The sequence below is a fragment of the Myxine glutinosa genome, chromosome 10, assembly GCF_964187855.1.
Source record: "Myxine glutinosa chromosome 10, kmMyxGlut1.1, whole genome shotgun sequence".
In the NCBI taxonomy this organism is placed as follows: domain Eukaryota; kingdom Metazoa; phylum Chordata; class Myxini; order Myxiniformes; family Myxinidae; genus Myxine; species Myxine glutinosa.
Genome location: NC_136270.1, coordinates 1,050,729 through 1,067,312, shown reverse-complemented (window position 1 = coordinate 1,067,312; position 16,584 = coordinate 1,050,729). Strand labels below are relative to the sequence as shown.

Genomic DNA, 16,584 nt, shown 5'->3' with positions numbered 1-16,584 from the left:
TGACGATAGACCAGAAATCTAGACTTGTCACTGAAGATCACGTGATTCCAGTGTCCTGGCTGCCATTGACGGTGCTCTCTGGCCCACTGCAATCGGCGCTGGCAGTGTTGTCTGGTCAGGCGTGGCTTTCTCAGGGGATGCCTGGCACGATAGCCTGCTTGAACCAGTCGTTGGTTGAATAGCCTTCTGGAGACAGGCACATTTGCCAGTTGCTGCCACTCAGCCCCAAGCCGATTAGCTGACTTGGTACGGCCATTGCGGACGAACCGGTGCAGCTGGCGATCATCCCTCCTTGTGGTTCTGCGGGGACGTCCTGGCCTCGGTATTGGAGTAGGGACACCCCTCTGAGCATTTCGTTTCAGGATCTTTGACATCTGACCTTGAGTGATGCCATACTGCCGAGCAATAGCATGCTGTTTCATGCCATAATTTCGTAAAGCCACCACTCCATGACAAACAGCATTGTCGAGTTGACGGACCATCTCCAGAGGAAGCGGCAATAACCTTTGGAGACGTGCAGCAGTTGTTTTCCGCTAATACAGAACGCAACAACCCTTGTATCCCCGACTGTGAAGCCAATCATCAAATGCACCTGTCCGTTCATTTTGCCACGCCACCTGTGATATAATCCTGTTGTTGACTTCTTGATGCGACAGACAATCAGTGACATGGTTCTTTAAACAAATAAATCACCAAAGTGTAAAAGAAACTCACCAGATTGATATACTGAGTTAAGAAAGTAAACCCAAGTCAAGAAAAAAAAAAAATTCCATATTAAATGCCAAGTCTGTATATATATATTTATAAATCGGGATTTCAATTTAATTCAAAAATTGATCAAGACGTCTATTGTCTTTCAAACATTCAAACCGACAGATGTAGTTATTTATCACAGCATCTCTAGAATTTTCACCCTTTTACTCAACTCCGTTTCGCTGTTATTTGGTGGAGCAAAAAGTCAACTGAGCTTTATAGATTTATATATATCTATATATATATCTATAAATATTATGGTTTGGGGCAGCTTTGCTGCATCAGGGCCTGGGCAGCTCACCATCATAGAATCCACTTTGAATTCTTCATTGTACCAGAGGGTGCTTGAGGATAATGTGAGGCCATCTGTCGGAAAGTTGAAGCTCAACCGAAGGTGGACCTTGCAACATGACAATGACCCTAAACATACCAGTAAATCCACCAAGGAATGGCTGAAAAGAAAGAAATGGAGGGTTCTGGAATGGCCAAGTCAAAGCCCAGATCTAAATCCCATCGAGATGTTGTGGGGGGATTTGAAACGAGCTGTGCATGCAAGAAACCCCTCAAACATCCCACAGCTGAAAGAATTCTGCATGGAGGAGACTGGTAGACAGTTATAAGAAACGCCTACTTGAGGTTGTTTCTGCTAATGGGGGCAATACCACCTATTAGAGCCAAGGGTGTACTTACTTTTTCCACATGCGAAATTTGCATTTATGTTTATTTAAATTATACAATGGACCACAAAATGTAAATGTTTCATGATATTTGTTATATTATATCACCTTTATCTATCCATATTGTTGAAATGAAGATCAAATAACTGTATGTTGAAATATGTTGAAAACGTCAAAACTTTACATTTGGTGTACTTACTTTTTCACGTGACTGTATATATATGTAATCAAAGGTTTTATGTGTGTATATATATATATATATATATATATATATATATATATATATATATATATATATATATATATATATATATATATATATATATATATATATGCATGCCTATAATTGACTTTTTCTGTTTGCTTTTCTTCTCATGCCACAGATCGCACAAGCATACATATATGCGTTAATTATATTCCCAGCCATGCAGAGGAAAATGCAGATTTTCCTTGTAATTACCGTGTGCCATCTCTGTGGAATAATCGCAAATGTTGAGCCGTGTTGAGATTGGTCATGGGGAGCTGCACATGACAGTTCTCTTTTTCTCCCTTCTTTCACCCCACCCTCTTGCCATTCACCATCTCTGCAGTCAATCCGAGAGGTGTCGGGCTATGTCCTCATTGGCATCAACGAGATTGATTATGTACCCCTCGATAACCTTCGCATCATCCGTGGTACCAAGCTGCATGAAGAAAAATATGCCCTAAGTGTGCTTCTGAACTATCGCAAGCATGGGCCCAACGGTGTGAAGGAGCTACGATTAACCAGTCTCACCGGTAGGACCCCCCCCCCCCCCCTGTCAGGGTAATTAAACACTGATCTTGGTGGTTGAAGGTTGTCCTTTACCATGTTCCTTGTATTTTAGTAACGTTTTTTTATATGCCAGTATAAATAAACATGTTGTCAGTGGACTAAAAAAGGATGCATAATACTAACAAGTGAATCCTCTTGGATTGCGCTGAGGTTCGGGCATGGAATTTCTAGGAGGAAGTATAATTTGTATGCAATGAAAGTACATGTAATATGGGATCGAGTAAGATTTGACATATCCACTTTTGTTATTCCCGATTCCTCATTATTTCAGAGTACATAGGCATAATGAAGAATATGACAATAAAAATCAGTATACAGAATTATTTTATATAATTAATGCAAAGGAATTGGAAAGTCCGCCACGAATTTTTAATATATCTCGCCATTTTCCCGTCTGTTATTTTAGGCGGTGTATGACCGACCGTGCAGCGATTTAAAAAAAATATATCTTGGCAATTTTTTCAACCGAGTCTAACACTATGTTAGCGACTGTTAAAAATGAAATGATATATCGAATTAGAATTGAAATAAACCTGTGTGAGGGAGAAAAGACAGCACGGGCCTAACTAAGCAGGCCTCAAAGCTATGCGAGTTAATAAAATGGTGGATATTTGTTTATGAAGCCTCTCCCAGAAGTCCCCCAACACGAACCAATCAGGAACTGCCACGCCCACTTATATGATCTCAGAATTCCTGTGACAGGAATTAGCGTTACACTGGCTGGAAGTCAATCGATAGAGGCGCTTCCTCAGCGCCAATAATTACCTCTGCCTAAGATGGATGGAGGTTCTGTTTTCACTCCTGTTTGTCTGTCTGTTTGTTACTTGTGAAAATCAAAGATTTTGCAGGTACGTTGGTTGATCTTGTGCATTATTCTGTTTGTTTGATTGTCTGTAATTTCAACCCGAACTTCATGAAACCACCAAATGGTTGAGTTGGCCATAAGCAAGAAGCCTATTGTTTTTTAGGTCAATAGTTCAAAAGGTCACATAGACAGGCCAAAGGTCAACAACTTTGTCAAATTTCTAAAATCCTCAATTATCGTCCTATTGACTTGTCATTTGAAGAGGATTTACATATCAGGTCACTTAATTCAACAATAATTACCACCGCCACCAAAGGTGTCTGTCTGTCTGTCTGTTTGTTACTTGCTGGAAAAAATTCCGGCAAGTATGTTGGTTGGTTGGTTTGTCTGTCTGTCTGTCTGTCTGTTTGTGTGCAGTACTACGTCTACATCGTTGCACAAAGCATCGCCATACTTTGCACACATATTTGCCTTGCCCTGGAATAGACTGTGCCCAATTTTTAACTCTCTAGGCCCAAGGTCAAGCTCAAGGTCACCCAAAACGTGAAAATCTTGACCGCAGCGTAAAGCCGGGACGAGGCGGAGTGATACAGCGGAAGGATTTGACGGTTTAAATGAAACCGCGATGAGGCGGATTTCCTTTGGGATCTTCATCCTGATTTCGTTACCTCCGCCACCATAGGTCGATGGAGGTTATGTTTCACCCTGTCTGTTTGTCCGTTTGTTACTTGCCGGAATAGATTCCGGCAAGTATGTCGGTTGGTTGGTTCTTGCCGGAATAGATTCCAGCAAGTATGTTGGTTGGTTGGTTTGTTACTTGCCGCAATAGTTTCGCCGGAATAGATTTTGGGTGGTGAGGGGGCTTGAAGCCAGATTTTAATCTTACAGCCGCCGTGTTGGTGCTCGGCGTCACTGCAATGCGAAGCGAAATACGCCCCAGAGCTGTCACATTCACAATCGCTATGTCGTATGTACTCCCGATACATGTTTCCTTCATTGTAAAAACTACCAAGTCAACAGTTAAAAGGATTTTGAGCCGATAGGTGTTACGGCCTTGGCAAGATCTATGGAGACAGCGATCTGTTAGCTTATACACCGCCAAAATAGCTATGTGGAATTCTCTCATGTAGAGATTAAATCCACGTCGTTTGAACTTTGGCAGAGGTCATTATTTACTTTTGATGATCCAAAATGGCCGATAAAAAAGTACATTCCGGCAAGTCCTCGGTCTCTGACCGATTTTTCATTTGTTTGTTTGTCCATTTTATTTTTTTATTTTTTTGGATACTGAATCGAGGCTCGTGAAAGAGCTAACATTTATTTCACAAACAAATCAACCAGCCAAACAGAATATATAAAAAGAGGGAGCGGAAGACAAGATGGGGAGAGAAGGGGAAACACACAAACGCAACATTTGAGAGCAGGGAGATGTGTGGGAGGGAGAGGGCTTGGGGGGGGGGGGCGTGGGAAGGGTGGGAGAAGGGTGGGAGAAGTATAAAACACAAGGACACCAAGGACTTCCAGGACAGAAGTTGGTATTTCAAAAAAGTGGATTTGGGGTGAAATTAGCGGGGGTAGAAAAGATCAAGGTTTTGGATGGGGGAAGATAAGAGATGGTGGTGAACAGCTGTTTTAAAGACCTGGAGGGTGGAGTGGGATTGAAGAGAGTGAGGGAGTTTGTTCCAGAGGTGGGAGAAAAGAGGAATGAAGGAATGAAGGTGAGCAGAGAGTCTTGATTTTGGCAGTTTAACCATAAGAGGGTTGCAGGCAGATCTTGTGCGACCTGTAGGAATATTTGGGGGACAGAGCCCAGAGAGAGCTGGGGGGGGCAAGGCCAGAGAGGAGTCGGTATAAAACGGAAAGACCACCAACCTGCCTGCGGTGACTGAGTGAAAGGCCCTTGGAGTTAGCTTCATCATGGGAGATTCCAATGATTCTGAATGCTTTGGTTTCAATAGCGTGAAGACGAGCTAGGTGTGAGGCAGGAGCACCAGCCCAGAGGGGAGAGCAGTATTCCATTGAGCTGCGGATGAAAGCCTTGTATGTGGTGAGGAGCTCAGGTGTGCCAAGGAAGGACTTCGCACGACAGAGGATGCCCAGTCGGCGACTGGCTTTGGAGGCCAGATTTGAAATGTGGTTTTTCCAGGAAAGATCATGGCAGATAGTGAGACCAAAAAGCTTGAGTGACAGAACTTCTTGGAGAGGATTATTCAGAAAGTGGATGGGAGGGTTGTCCAGTCGGTCTTTTCGGAGAGACATCGTAAGGGTGTGAGATTTGTCAGGATTGAAAGACATGTTCCACTTGTTTGCCCAGTCTGTGATTTTGTCCAGGTCTGCAGAGAGTGAGGAGGCTGCAGACTGCCGATCTGAGGGATGAGGAATGGAGCGACAGAGAGTAGAGTCATCAGCAAAGAGATAGAGAGGATTTTCAAGAGAGTCAGAGAGATCATTGATGAAGACCAGAAAAAGCACAGGGCCCAGAACACTGCCTTGGGGAACTCCAGCCTGAACAGGAAGAGGAGATGAGAGAAACCCATTCAGGGCCACACGTTGACTACGACTAGAGAGGAAGTCCGCCAGCCATGCGTGGAGATTTCCATGGATACCAAAGAAGGAGAGTTTGGTGAGCAGAGCGGGATGCCAGACCGTATCGAAGGCACGTGATATGTCAATATGTTTGTGAACAAATTCTTAAAAAGTTGAAGACTGATTCAGAAAAAAATTGGCAGAGATGTAATGTATGTGACAAGGACTAAATGATTAGATTTTTGTGAAGATCCAGATTCGGAACAGGCTACTAGAATTTTAGGTGATTCTTCACCATTGGGAGATCGAGACAAAAACGATACATAACAGGAAAGCTCAAAAAGTTGTTGATGGATTTGGACGAAACTTGGTGGACCGGTTTTTTGTCTGACATGGATGATTGGATTTGATTTTGGTGAAGATCTGAATGTGGATTCGGATATGAGAATTGTTTAATGTTTAAGTGATTCTTCACCATTGGGAGATAGGGCCAAAAACTATACATAGCAGAATATCTCAAAAAGTTATGGATGGATTTGAACGAAACTTGCTGGACATGTTATGTGTGGGAAAAGGAGGAATCGATTCAATTTTGGAGAAGATCCGGATCTCGCTCGTAGAATTTGTAAATTGATTCTTCACCATTGAGTGATATGGCCAACCAGGTGGAGGTTTGCTCTCTATTGAGTGCCGTTCTAGTTATTTTTGAGGTCACTTTTGGACAAAAGGTCAACATAGTCCAAAGGTCAACAACGTAGGTGAAATTTCTGAAATCCTCAATTTTCACTGATTATCTTGAAATTTGAAGAGTATTTACATACTTGGTGAGTGAAGTCAACCACCAATATTTTTTGAGGTCAATATATGCCAAAAGGTTAACATTGGTCAAAGGTATCATGCTATGGATTTTGCAAGTATCATGCTATGCACGACGTATGTCTGTATGTCTGGAAGTCTGTCTGTCTGTGAGCAGGATATCTCAAAAGGTTATTGACGGATTCGGACAAATGCTGGTGTACAGGTTCGGTGTGTGACAAGGACAAATTGATTAAATTTTGGTAAAAATCGGGATACGATAAATAACATAATTAACTCCAGGTACGATAATTATTTCAGTTTTTTTTTTTTTTTTTTTGTATACTGAATCGAGGCTCGTGAAAGAGCTAAAATTGATTAAATTGATTAAAATGATTGAATTGATTGAATTGAAATGAATTAATTGAATTGAATTGAATTGAATTGAAATGATTGAAATGATTGAAATGATTAAAATGATTAAAATTGATTAAAACTAAAAAGTGATTCTTCATCATTGAGAGATTAGGGCCAAAAACTAAATCTAGCATGATATTTCAAAAAGTTGTAGACGACTCATGACAAAACTAGGTGGATGAGTTGGTCATGTGACAAGAACAAGTTGATTAGATTTTGGTACAGATCCAAATTCAGATATGGCCTATCAGTGGGATCAAAACGTGAAATGTTCAGCCTGGTGGAGGTATGCTCTCTACTGAGCACTGTTCTAGTTTTTACTCTGCGCTCGCGAGGCGAAAAGCAAGGTTAAGCGATCGGCTGTGTGCGTACGTGTATGGTAAAATTCTGTACTCAAATTGTACTGCACCACCCACCGTTTAACTTCCTCCTGTAGAATTTTTTATTGATAATTATGAATTCATAGGTCACGTGGTACAGGGGCCATCTTGGAAAAACTGAAAAACGTTGCACCTCTATATCTCAGAAACCACTTCATGGGAAAAAATTAAACTTGGCTCATTGTAAAGAACTCCGCATGGGGAGGGAATAAGCGGTGTTAATGATGACATAATTTGCGCCTTAATTATGACATCATAATTCAATAGGGACAATGCTCTGATCAGTTTGAAACTTATGGAGCGTGATATACGCAACAATTGCATTATATAATTTAAATTTACTAGGGCATGCCCGTACGTGGGTGCCCGTTCCTTGCCAAAAAAAAAAAAAAACGCTACCCGTACGCTCTACCCCGCCCGTACGCCCGTACGCCCGTAAACAAAAAAAACAACGCTCTTCGCTTCCGCCCTTCGCTCTGGGAGAAATAATGCGCATAAGAAATCGAGAAATTATTATTTTCTCCGGAAGAAATCGAATTACGAACTGTAATGGCGCACGCGCTCGGCTCGGCTCGCAACAACGCGTTCTGTGATTGGCTGCCGGAAGTGAAGTCTTCACTGTCCGGAAGGTCGCAAATCGCAGTTACGATGAATCGCAAATTAGTTTTAATTAGTTTTAAAACATAGTTTAACGCCAACATAGTTTGCCAACGTGAAATAAATGAATACGCTCTCAAATGTGCCGTCCGAGGCAGAGTCTGTTCGCCACGTTCGGCACACGTGATAACTCGCTGCTCTCTGATTGGGTGAATCGTTTTTTGGACATAGCTCGGTAACTACTTGTCCGATTAATATGAAACCTTGAAAAGGCACATCCTCGGGTCCCCAGCAATATACCTGGCAAGTTTAAAGTATATCGGACCCGTGGTTGTCGAGAAACAGCGGTCACAGACAAACATACATACATACATACATACATACATACATACATACACACAGAGATTACTGGAATTATAGATAGATGATGTAATGTTATGAGGCAAAGGCATATAATTCATTAAATGTCTGTCTGTCCGTTCGAAGGTACCGCAAAAACGGCTGAACCGATCGCAACGATATTTTAGGTAGGTATTCCTGGGACCACTTGGAGTAAAATAGGCCATATTGTTTTTCCAATTTTTTTTCCAATTTTCCAGTTTTTCCAAACACGATGGAATAATATTTACCGATATGAACAGTGATGTTGCTTTTGTTGACATTCTACGTACCAGGAGAGAGTAGATCGACTCCTGACGAACTCTTCCTATATAAACGTGCGGTTCCGAAGTAACATGGCAGCGTGTGCAAAGCGACTGTGAAACAAGTGTAGCGGCCACTTCCGTGTTACAGATTCGGCGGGTACTCTTCACACATAAACGTGCGACTGAGAAAGACGTGTAGCGGCGGCTTCCGTTTTGCAGAATTCAAACTTTTTTCAAAATGGGCGCCATGTACTGTTTAGATTTTGATGATGCATGTGATATGATTTAACGGATGTTTATATGAATCGTTTAAAATTAAAAAAGCCTTCAATTTCTGATATTTTGCCTTTTCATTTGGGCTTCCCAATTGAAGCCCCGCCCTACGGGCAGGTACCGTTGCTAGTTGTATAACTCCCATTTCGTTTGTTTTAAATGTTTTATTGCCATACTATTTTTTTTTACGGTGGAGCAATATCAATGCATTTGAAACCGTTGTTCATCGCCCAACACTGGTGAAAATTCGAATCATCCTAAACCATTCGGATATGCAGCCTTATTGTTGAGACATGTGCCATTTTCAGAGATCCATTTTAATCCTTGGGTTCTCGATTGCCTTTAGCTTTGGCATGCGGCCTAAAACACGACTGGAATAAGTCACTTTGTAACAATGCATAAAATGGTTTCATTGTTGTTACATTATAATTTACATAAATACTTTCTCTTTTACAAGGCTTAATTATCTCAATTGAAAATAACACATTAGCAATGCTTTCCCGAAACAAAATTGCTTTCGGTTAGAATCTTTCCACACATTGCAACTCCATGGAATTGGAAAATACTTGTCTGACATGGTGATGCAGAGGTAACTGTGCTTTGAGTTTTGTCTGGGTTTGAATCCCGACCCAACTATAAACTGTCTGCTTGGTGCTTTGCAGCTAGGCAGGGCATTTCATCATAAAATGTGTCGTCCCTCATTTTGATTTTAGGCTTGATGGACTATCATCTACTAGCATTAGGTGGTGAATGGGAAAGATCTCTCGGTGTCCTTCATAAAGATTAGGTGCGTTAGCACCAGCACCTTGAACGAATGACAAATTCCTTCACAAATTCCTTCTTGAACAATTACCATATTAGAGTAAATAAGAGGGTAAAGCGCGGCGTTACGCGCGCTGCTTGTGAGCAAGGAGGAAGCGGACAAGCGGTAACATACAAACGTCTTTATTGTAAGACTACACTGTAACACTGAAATGCTCCGGGCTGGTTGCCCGGTGTATATCATGAGGCCACGCCTACCCCTCGGGCGTGGCCACCGCCCACTTGGTGCGTGGAATGATGTCACCACGCCAGTGGGCTTTTGTGTCTGCCACATGCGCCCCCCCAGAATTCCCGCGCACCTGGAGGGCCAGTTTGCGGGGCAGACGAATGACCCGGCCGAAGCGCCCCCTGGCGATCGGCGGCGTCCGGGGTGCAGGGATGCCAGGTGGGATGCCACTGGCTGCCCCTGGGATGGGTGCAGGACCGGGGGGCGGCGTGGCGGCGGGGCTGGGCGGTGCCGGGGATCCGCCCGCAGGAGGGCGGCCCCGACGTGGGGGTTGGGCCACTGGCGATGGATGGTCCACATCGAGGTGGGCCGGCTTGAGGCGGTCTACCGAAACGCGGTCAGGAGTACCGCCGATGTCCAGGGTGAAGTTCTTCGCCCCGGTCTCCAGCACGCGGAAAGGCCCGTCGTACGGGGGCCGCAGTGGTGTCCGATGGGCATCGTGGCGGACGAAGACGTACTCCGCCGTGCGAAGCTCCGGGGCGACGTGCGTCGGTGGGTGCCCGTGGCATGCCGTTGGCACCGGGGCGAACCTCTGGGCGGTCTCTTGCAGAGCGGAGCGCTGCTGTGCCGCGGACCATGGTGCTGTGGAGTTGGGGAGGAACTCGCCCGGCACCCGCAGCGGTTGCCCGAAGGCCAACTCCGCCGCGGATGCGCGCAGGTCCTCCTTGGGCGCCGTCCGGAGGCCCAGCAGGACCCAGGGGAGCCTGTCGACCCAGCCGCCGTCGCGGAGGGTGGCCCGGAGCGCGGCCTTCAATGAGCGGTGAAATCGCTCACACAGGCCGTTAGCCTGGGGGTGGTAGGCCGTGGTTCGGTGCAGCCGGACCCCGAGCCCCTGCGCAACCGCCCCCCAGAGCTCCGAGGTGAACTGGGGGCCGCGGTCGGATGAGATGTCTGAGGGGGCGCCGAACCGGGCGACCCAGGTGGCGATGAAAGCCTGCGCGACATCGGCCGCCGTTGTCGACGCCAAGGGCACGGCCTCCGGCCACCGGGTGGTGCGGTCTACCATGGTGAGGACGTAGGTGAAACCCCGCGAGGGGGGCAGAGGTCCCACCAGGTCCACGTGGACGTGGTCAAACCGGCGTTCCGGCACCGTGAACAGGGCCAACGGGGCCTGGGTGTGCCGGTGCACCTTGGCGCGCTGGCACGCGAGGCACGTCCTGGCCCAGCCGCGGACGGCCTTCCGGAGGCCATGCCAGACGAACTTGTCGGCGATCAGCCTTTGGGAGGCCCTCGCGCCCGGGTGGGACAGGCCGTGGATGGCGTCAAACACCTGGCGCTGCCAGCCCGCGGGCACGATGGGGCGAGGACGCCCGAGGGAGACGTCGCACAAGAGGGCCACGCCCGTGCCGTCGAACGGCACCTCGGTGACGCGGAGGCCCGTGATGGCGGTCCGCAAGGCCTGGACGTCGGGGTCAGCGGCCTGGTCCGCTGCCATCCGGGCATAGTCGATGCCGAGGTGGACTGCGTGGGCGACGGCCCGGGAAAGGCAATCCGCCACCGGGTTGTCCTTCCCCGCGACGTGCTGGATGTCCGTCGTGTACTCGGACACGGCCGAGAGGTGACGCTGCTGCCGGGCCGACCACGGCTCGGTGACCTTGCCCATCGCGAAGATCAGCGGCTTGTGGTCGACGAAGGCAGTGAACGCCCGGCCCTCGAGCAGATGGCGGAAGTGCCTGACCGCCAAGTGAAGTCCGAGCAACTCGTGGCCGAAGGTACTGTAATGGCGTTCGGGCGGGCGAAGCTGCCGGCTAAAGAACGCCAGCGGTTGCCAAGCTCCACGCACCCATTGCTCGTGCACCGCGCCCACCGCGTAGTCCGAGGCATCGGTGGTGAGGGCGATCGGTGCATCGGGCGCCGGGTGCGCGAGCATGGTGGCGTTAGCCAAGGCGAGTTTCGCGCCCGTGAACGCCGTGTCCATCTGCTCGGTCCAGGTAACGTCGCCTTTGCCCGGCTTGCCTCGGAGAGCTTCATGCAGGGGGCGCAGGAGCTGGGCGATACGGGGCAGGAACCGATGGTAAAAGTTCACCATGCCCAGGAACTCCTGCAGCCCTCTGATCGTGCGGGGGCGCGGAAACCCCTTCACCGCCTCCACCTTGGCCGGCAGGGGGACGGCTCCGTGCCTGGTGACACGGTGCCCCAGAAAATCGATTGTGGCGGCGCCGAACCGGCACTTTGCGGGGTTCACAATCAGGCCATGCTGGCCCAGGCGTTCGAAGAGCGTGCGGAGGTGGCGTAGGTGCTCTTCGCGGGACGCGCTGGCGACGAGGATATCGTCCAGGTAGACGTAGATAAAATCCAAGTCACGCAGGACGCTGTCCATCAGTCGCTGGAATGCCTGAGCCGCATTCTTCAGACCGAAGGGCATGCGCAGGAACTCGAAGAGTCCGAATGGCGTGATGACCACCGTCTTCAGGACATCCTCCGGCCTGACGGGGACCTGATGGTAGCCGCGTATGAGGTCCACCTTCGAGAAGAAGGACCTGCCCGTCAAACGGGCGGAAAAGTCCTGAATGTGGGGGACGGGGTAGCGGTCGGGAGTCGTGGCATCATTGAGACGGCGATAGTCCCCGCACGGTCGCCATCCCCCGCCGGGCTTCGGCACGATGTGCAGCGGCGACGCCCAAGCGCTCTCTGAGCGCCGAACGATGCCGAGTCGCTCCAGGGTAGCGAACCCCGCTTTTGCCACCGCCAGCTTCGTCGGCTCGAGGCGGCGTGCCCGGGCGTAGACCGGTGGCCCGACGGTGGGGATGTGATGGGCCACCCCGTGCTTGACGGCCCCCGCCGAGAAGGTGGGCCGCGTGAGGGCCGGGAAGCCGGCGAGGAGGCGGGTGAATGCGTCCGCTGCCGGAAGCGTACAGTCCAACGTGGCCGGAACCGAATCGTTCGGCAAGCCGCTTGGCAAGCCGCTCGTTGAGCTGGGCAATGCACAAGCGAGCGAGCTGAACGTCTCGGCCTGGACAAGCCGTCTGCGCTTGACGTCGACCAGGAGCCCATTAGCGCACAGGAAGTCCGCGCCAAGCAGTGCCATGGGCACGTCGGCGGTGACGAACGTCCATCGGAAAACCTGCCCTCCAAACCGCAGAGAGAGGCAGCGTTTTCCGTACGTACGGATGGGCGTCCCGTTTGCGGCAAGCAGCGCGGGGCCCCCACCCGCGGCGTGCTTGTCTGACGTGCTGGCGGGAATGACACTCACCTGCGCTCCCGTGTCGCACAGGTAACGGCGCCCGGAGAAGGTGTCCGTTATGAACAGCAGGCTGCTCGAACGGCCGGCGCTCATCGCCACTATTGAGCGCCGGCCCGGGCGTTTCCCGACCCGTTGAAGGAGCACGGCGGATGACACCGCCGAGCTTCGTGGCCGAACTTGGCGTGGAACCAGCACCAGGTGGTGGAGCTGGAGGAGCGCGGCTGGCTCCGCCAGGCCGGTGGAGTTGGCGGGTTTCCCCGCGGTGGCGGTTTTCGCCGCGGCGGTGGGCGGGGCGTGGCGGCGTTCACGAGGTGCGTATCAGCATGCTGCTGAACATCAGCGTGCTGTAGAAGCTGATGCTGTGGAACATGCTGCTGAACATCAGCGTCGAGGGCCGTGAAGGCCACGCCGACGCTCGCCCGCGTGTCCGAAGCGGCGAAGTACCTGTCCGCCTGGGCTGCCAATGCTCGGGGTTCCGTTAGCTCGGTCCCGGCCAACGCGAGGCGAACCTGCGCTGGAAGTTGGCGCCGGAAAAGCGCCCGGAATAGTGAACCGGGGGCTTCGTCGCCCAACAGTGACAGCATATGGTCCATTCGGACCGACGGGCGCGTCTCACCGAGCTCGGGGAGATCCAGGAGGCGGTCGGCCCGTGCGTCGTCCGTGAGGCCGAACGTGGCTAGGAGTAGCCGCTTGAGTGCCTCGTACTTGTGGCCGTCCGGTGGGTGGCGAAGGACGGACACAACTCGAGCGGCCGTGCCGGGCCCGAGGGAGGCGACGACATGGCAGTAGCGCAGGTCGTCGTTGGTGAGGCGCCGAAGCTGAAATTGGGCTTCGGCTTGAACGAACCAGACTTCGGCCTGGGCCTCCCAAAATTCGGGAAGTTTAATCGCCATTGCCTTGTCGTTGGCCATTGCAATGGCGTCGTGTTCGGAAGGATCGCTACGGCAGATCCAACGTCGAGGGTCACCAGTAAAGCGCGGCGTTACGCGCGCTGCTTGTGAGCAAGGAGGAAGCGGACAAGCGGTAACATACAAACGTCTTTATTGTAAGACTACACTGTAACACTGAAATGCTCCGGGCTGGTCGCCCGGTGTATATCATGAGGCCACGCCTACCCCTCGGGCGTGGCCACCGCCCACTTGGTGCGTGGAATGATGTCACCACGCCAGTGGGCTTTTGTGTCCGCCACAAGGGTTTGATTGTTTTTTTGATATTCAGAAAGCATTTACACCATCTCCTGCAGTGTTTATTAGCTCACCTGTAACGAAGTTCAGGGGAGCTTATGCGCTGGCGCATCGTCCTTCAGTCCGTCCGTAAACACTTGAAACTTCTTCTCTGAAACCGCCGAAGGTATTGTGACCAAACTTGGACAAATGATATTTGTTGTGCTGTGACTAAACTTTATTAACGGCATTACAAAAAATCGACGTCTAAGGGGGTTTACCGGGGGTCAAATTGGATCCAGGTTTGACCCCCCCCCCCCCCCCCCAAAATAGGAATTTGCTTTTTCCTCTGAAACTACAAACACTATTTCGATGAAACTTGACCACAACCTTCATCACACGTGATGTACAGAAGTTTGTTCACAGAACTAAGAAAATCGAAGTCTAAGGGGATTACGTGGGGGTCAAATTGGGTCCAGGTTTGACACCCCAAAATAGGTATTTGCTTTCTTCTCTGAAACTACACACGATTTTGATGAAAAATTTCCACGACCTTCACCAACCGTGATGTACCAATGTTTGTTCAAGGCATTAGAAAAATTGGGGTCTGAGGAGGTATATGTGGTTGGGGGAGGGGAGGGTTTGCCCCCCAAAATAGGTATTTTTATTTTGTTTGTTTAAAGTCTTATGATTATGTTGTTATGATTCTACATGCTGCCCTGTCTTCTAGCAACCATTCAAATTGGTTTAAAATACCTTTAGTCAGTGTAGTATACTGTTTATTCCACCAGGTGAGTGTCAGGGGTATTACCCCTATGGTTATTTTTGGTAGCCTCAGCATTAATGGTGGCAGGAGCCAGTTACAGAAGCTTCGAGTGGTTACCCTTGTGATGCAGAAAAACTTGATGCAATTTTTTTTTGCAGGAAATCCATGCTACTCTAGCATCCCAGGCTGAGTAGGTCCATATGGTTAGGAGAATATGGTACTTTAGCAATTCAAATGATCGCACTGTGAGCGATGCGTTTCTGCTATGGACCCATTTCCTCCCATCACAAGATTCCTGTCCAATTATTCCTAGTCATGTAGCCTCCCTGGAATTTATTGACAACAGGAAATGTAATTGCTAAATGTTAATTCCCCTTGAAATAGTGCAGATCGAAGAGTCTTTTATGTGAGATTGGGACCCTACATGTATATCAGGCAAATTGATCGACATACATAGGTACGTCATAATGGGGGATGATTTCAACTGCACTATGCAACCGAATCAGGAACCGAATAGTGCAGAAGCTCATCCTAGGCCGGCCAGACTGTTGGATGACCTACTAAGGAACCTTGGTTTTCATGATCTCTTGCGCTTACACAACTCGAGCATTCATCAATTCACCTGCTGTAAAATTGCCAATAATCAGGTGTACTTATACCTTGGCTCAGTTAGCTCTATGTAAACTCACTTTTCATCAGTCTCTCCGTTATTGCTGGAATTTGTCCTTCTGGATCCTCAGACCACCACCGAATTACCAGAAGCTGCAGGCTCTATGGTGGGACAACATAAAAGTCAAAATTCAGGCTTTGTGTCAACAATATTATTTTCTAACTACACAAGAAGAACGTGTACTGCAAAGGCTAATTTGGAAAAAGAGCTATTATACATCCAAAAACAAATAAAAACCCACTCTAACCCCCAACAAAAGCTCAAATGTGGGAGAACAAGGCCTTGCTTATGGTAATATTGTCATTAACCAAGCCCAAGATGCAAAAACAAGATTGTATTTTCAGAACGTCAAACATTTGGATGGTTGAGGTTCTGAAATATATATATTTTATTTCAACACGTTTTCTCTTTGATTTCAAATCTAGGTTTTCCCACCTTCAAATCACTGCCCTGAAACGTACCACCAACTCCATATTTACTCACCCTGAATGAACCAAATAGAAAGCTAGACTTTTTTTCTCTAAACTTTATCAAGCAACAGATAATCTTCTATATATAATGGAGCAAGTGTTTGTATGTCCGTTCTTCACCCATTGGTTGGACAGCTTACCTGACCACCCACAAATGTAACCTGAAATACTGAACCTAAAGAACCCAGAGGACCCAAAAGATCTTCACCCCCCCGCCCCCCACCTCAGCACCCCGACGACCTAAAATACCCCAAAGACTGAAAATATCCCAAAGACCCTTAACAACCCCGATGACCCTGAAGACCCTTAAATACCCAAGAGAACCAAAAGACCCTGAAGACCTGAAAGACCCAAAAGACCATGAAGACCCAAAATCCTCCAAAGATCCTTAGAGACCCAAAAGACCCCAAAGACCTAAAATACCCCAAAGACCTGAAACACCCCGAAGACCGAAGACTGAAAAGACCGAAAATACCCAGAAGACCCTAAAGACACCGAACACAGAAAATACCCCAAAGACTGAAAATATTCCAAAGACCCTTAACAACCAAAGACCCTGGTTTCCCAATTCAGTGAGGCAATATGCAAATGCTGTTCTATTT

The 16,584-nt window shown here is 48.5% G+C and overlaps 2 protein-coding genes across 3 annotated transcripts in view; one reads left to right on the top strand and one right to left on the bottom strand.

Annotated features, from left to right (window-relative positions):
- LOC137433495 (receptor tyrosine-protein kinase erbB-4-like) overlaps positions 1-16,584 on the top strand; it is a 538,358-nt gene that overhangs the window by 260,864 nt on the left and 260,910 nt on the right. For both annotated transcript variants that reach the window (XM_078785237.1, XM_068125823.2), the window contains exon 3: positions 2,021-2,207. In XM_078785237.1, coding sequence (XP_078641363.1) covers positions 2,021-2,207 — 187 coding nt within the window. The remainder of the gene's footprint in view (positions 1-2,020; positions 2,208-16,584) is intronic.
- LOC144894123 (uncharacterized) overlaps positions 1-16,584 on the bottom strand; it is a 554,169-nt gene that overhangs the window by 300,101 nt on the left and 237,484 nt on the right. The gene's annotated exons all lie outside the window — the stretch shown is intronic.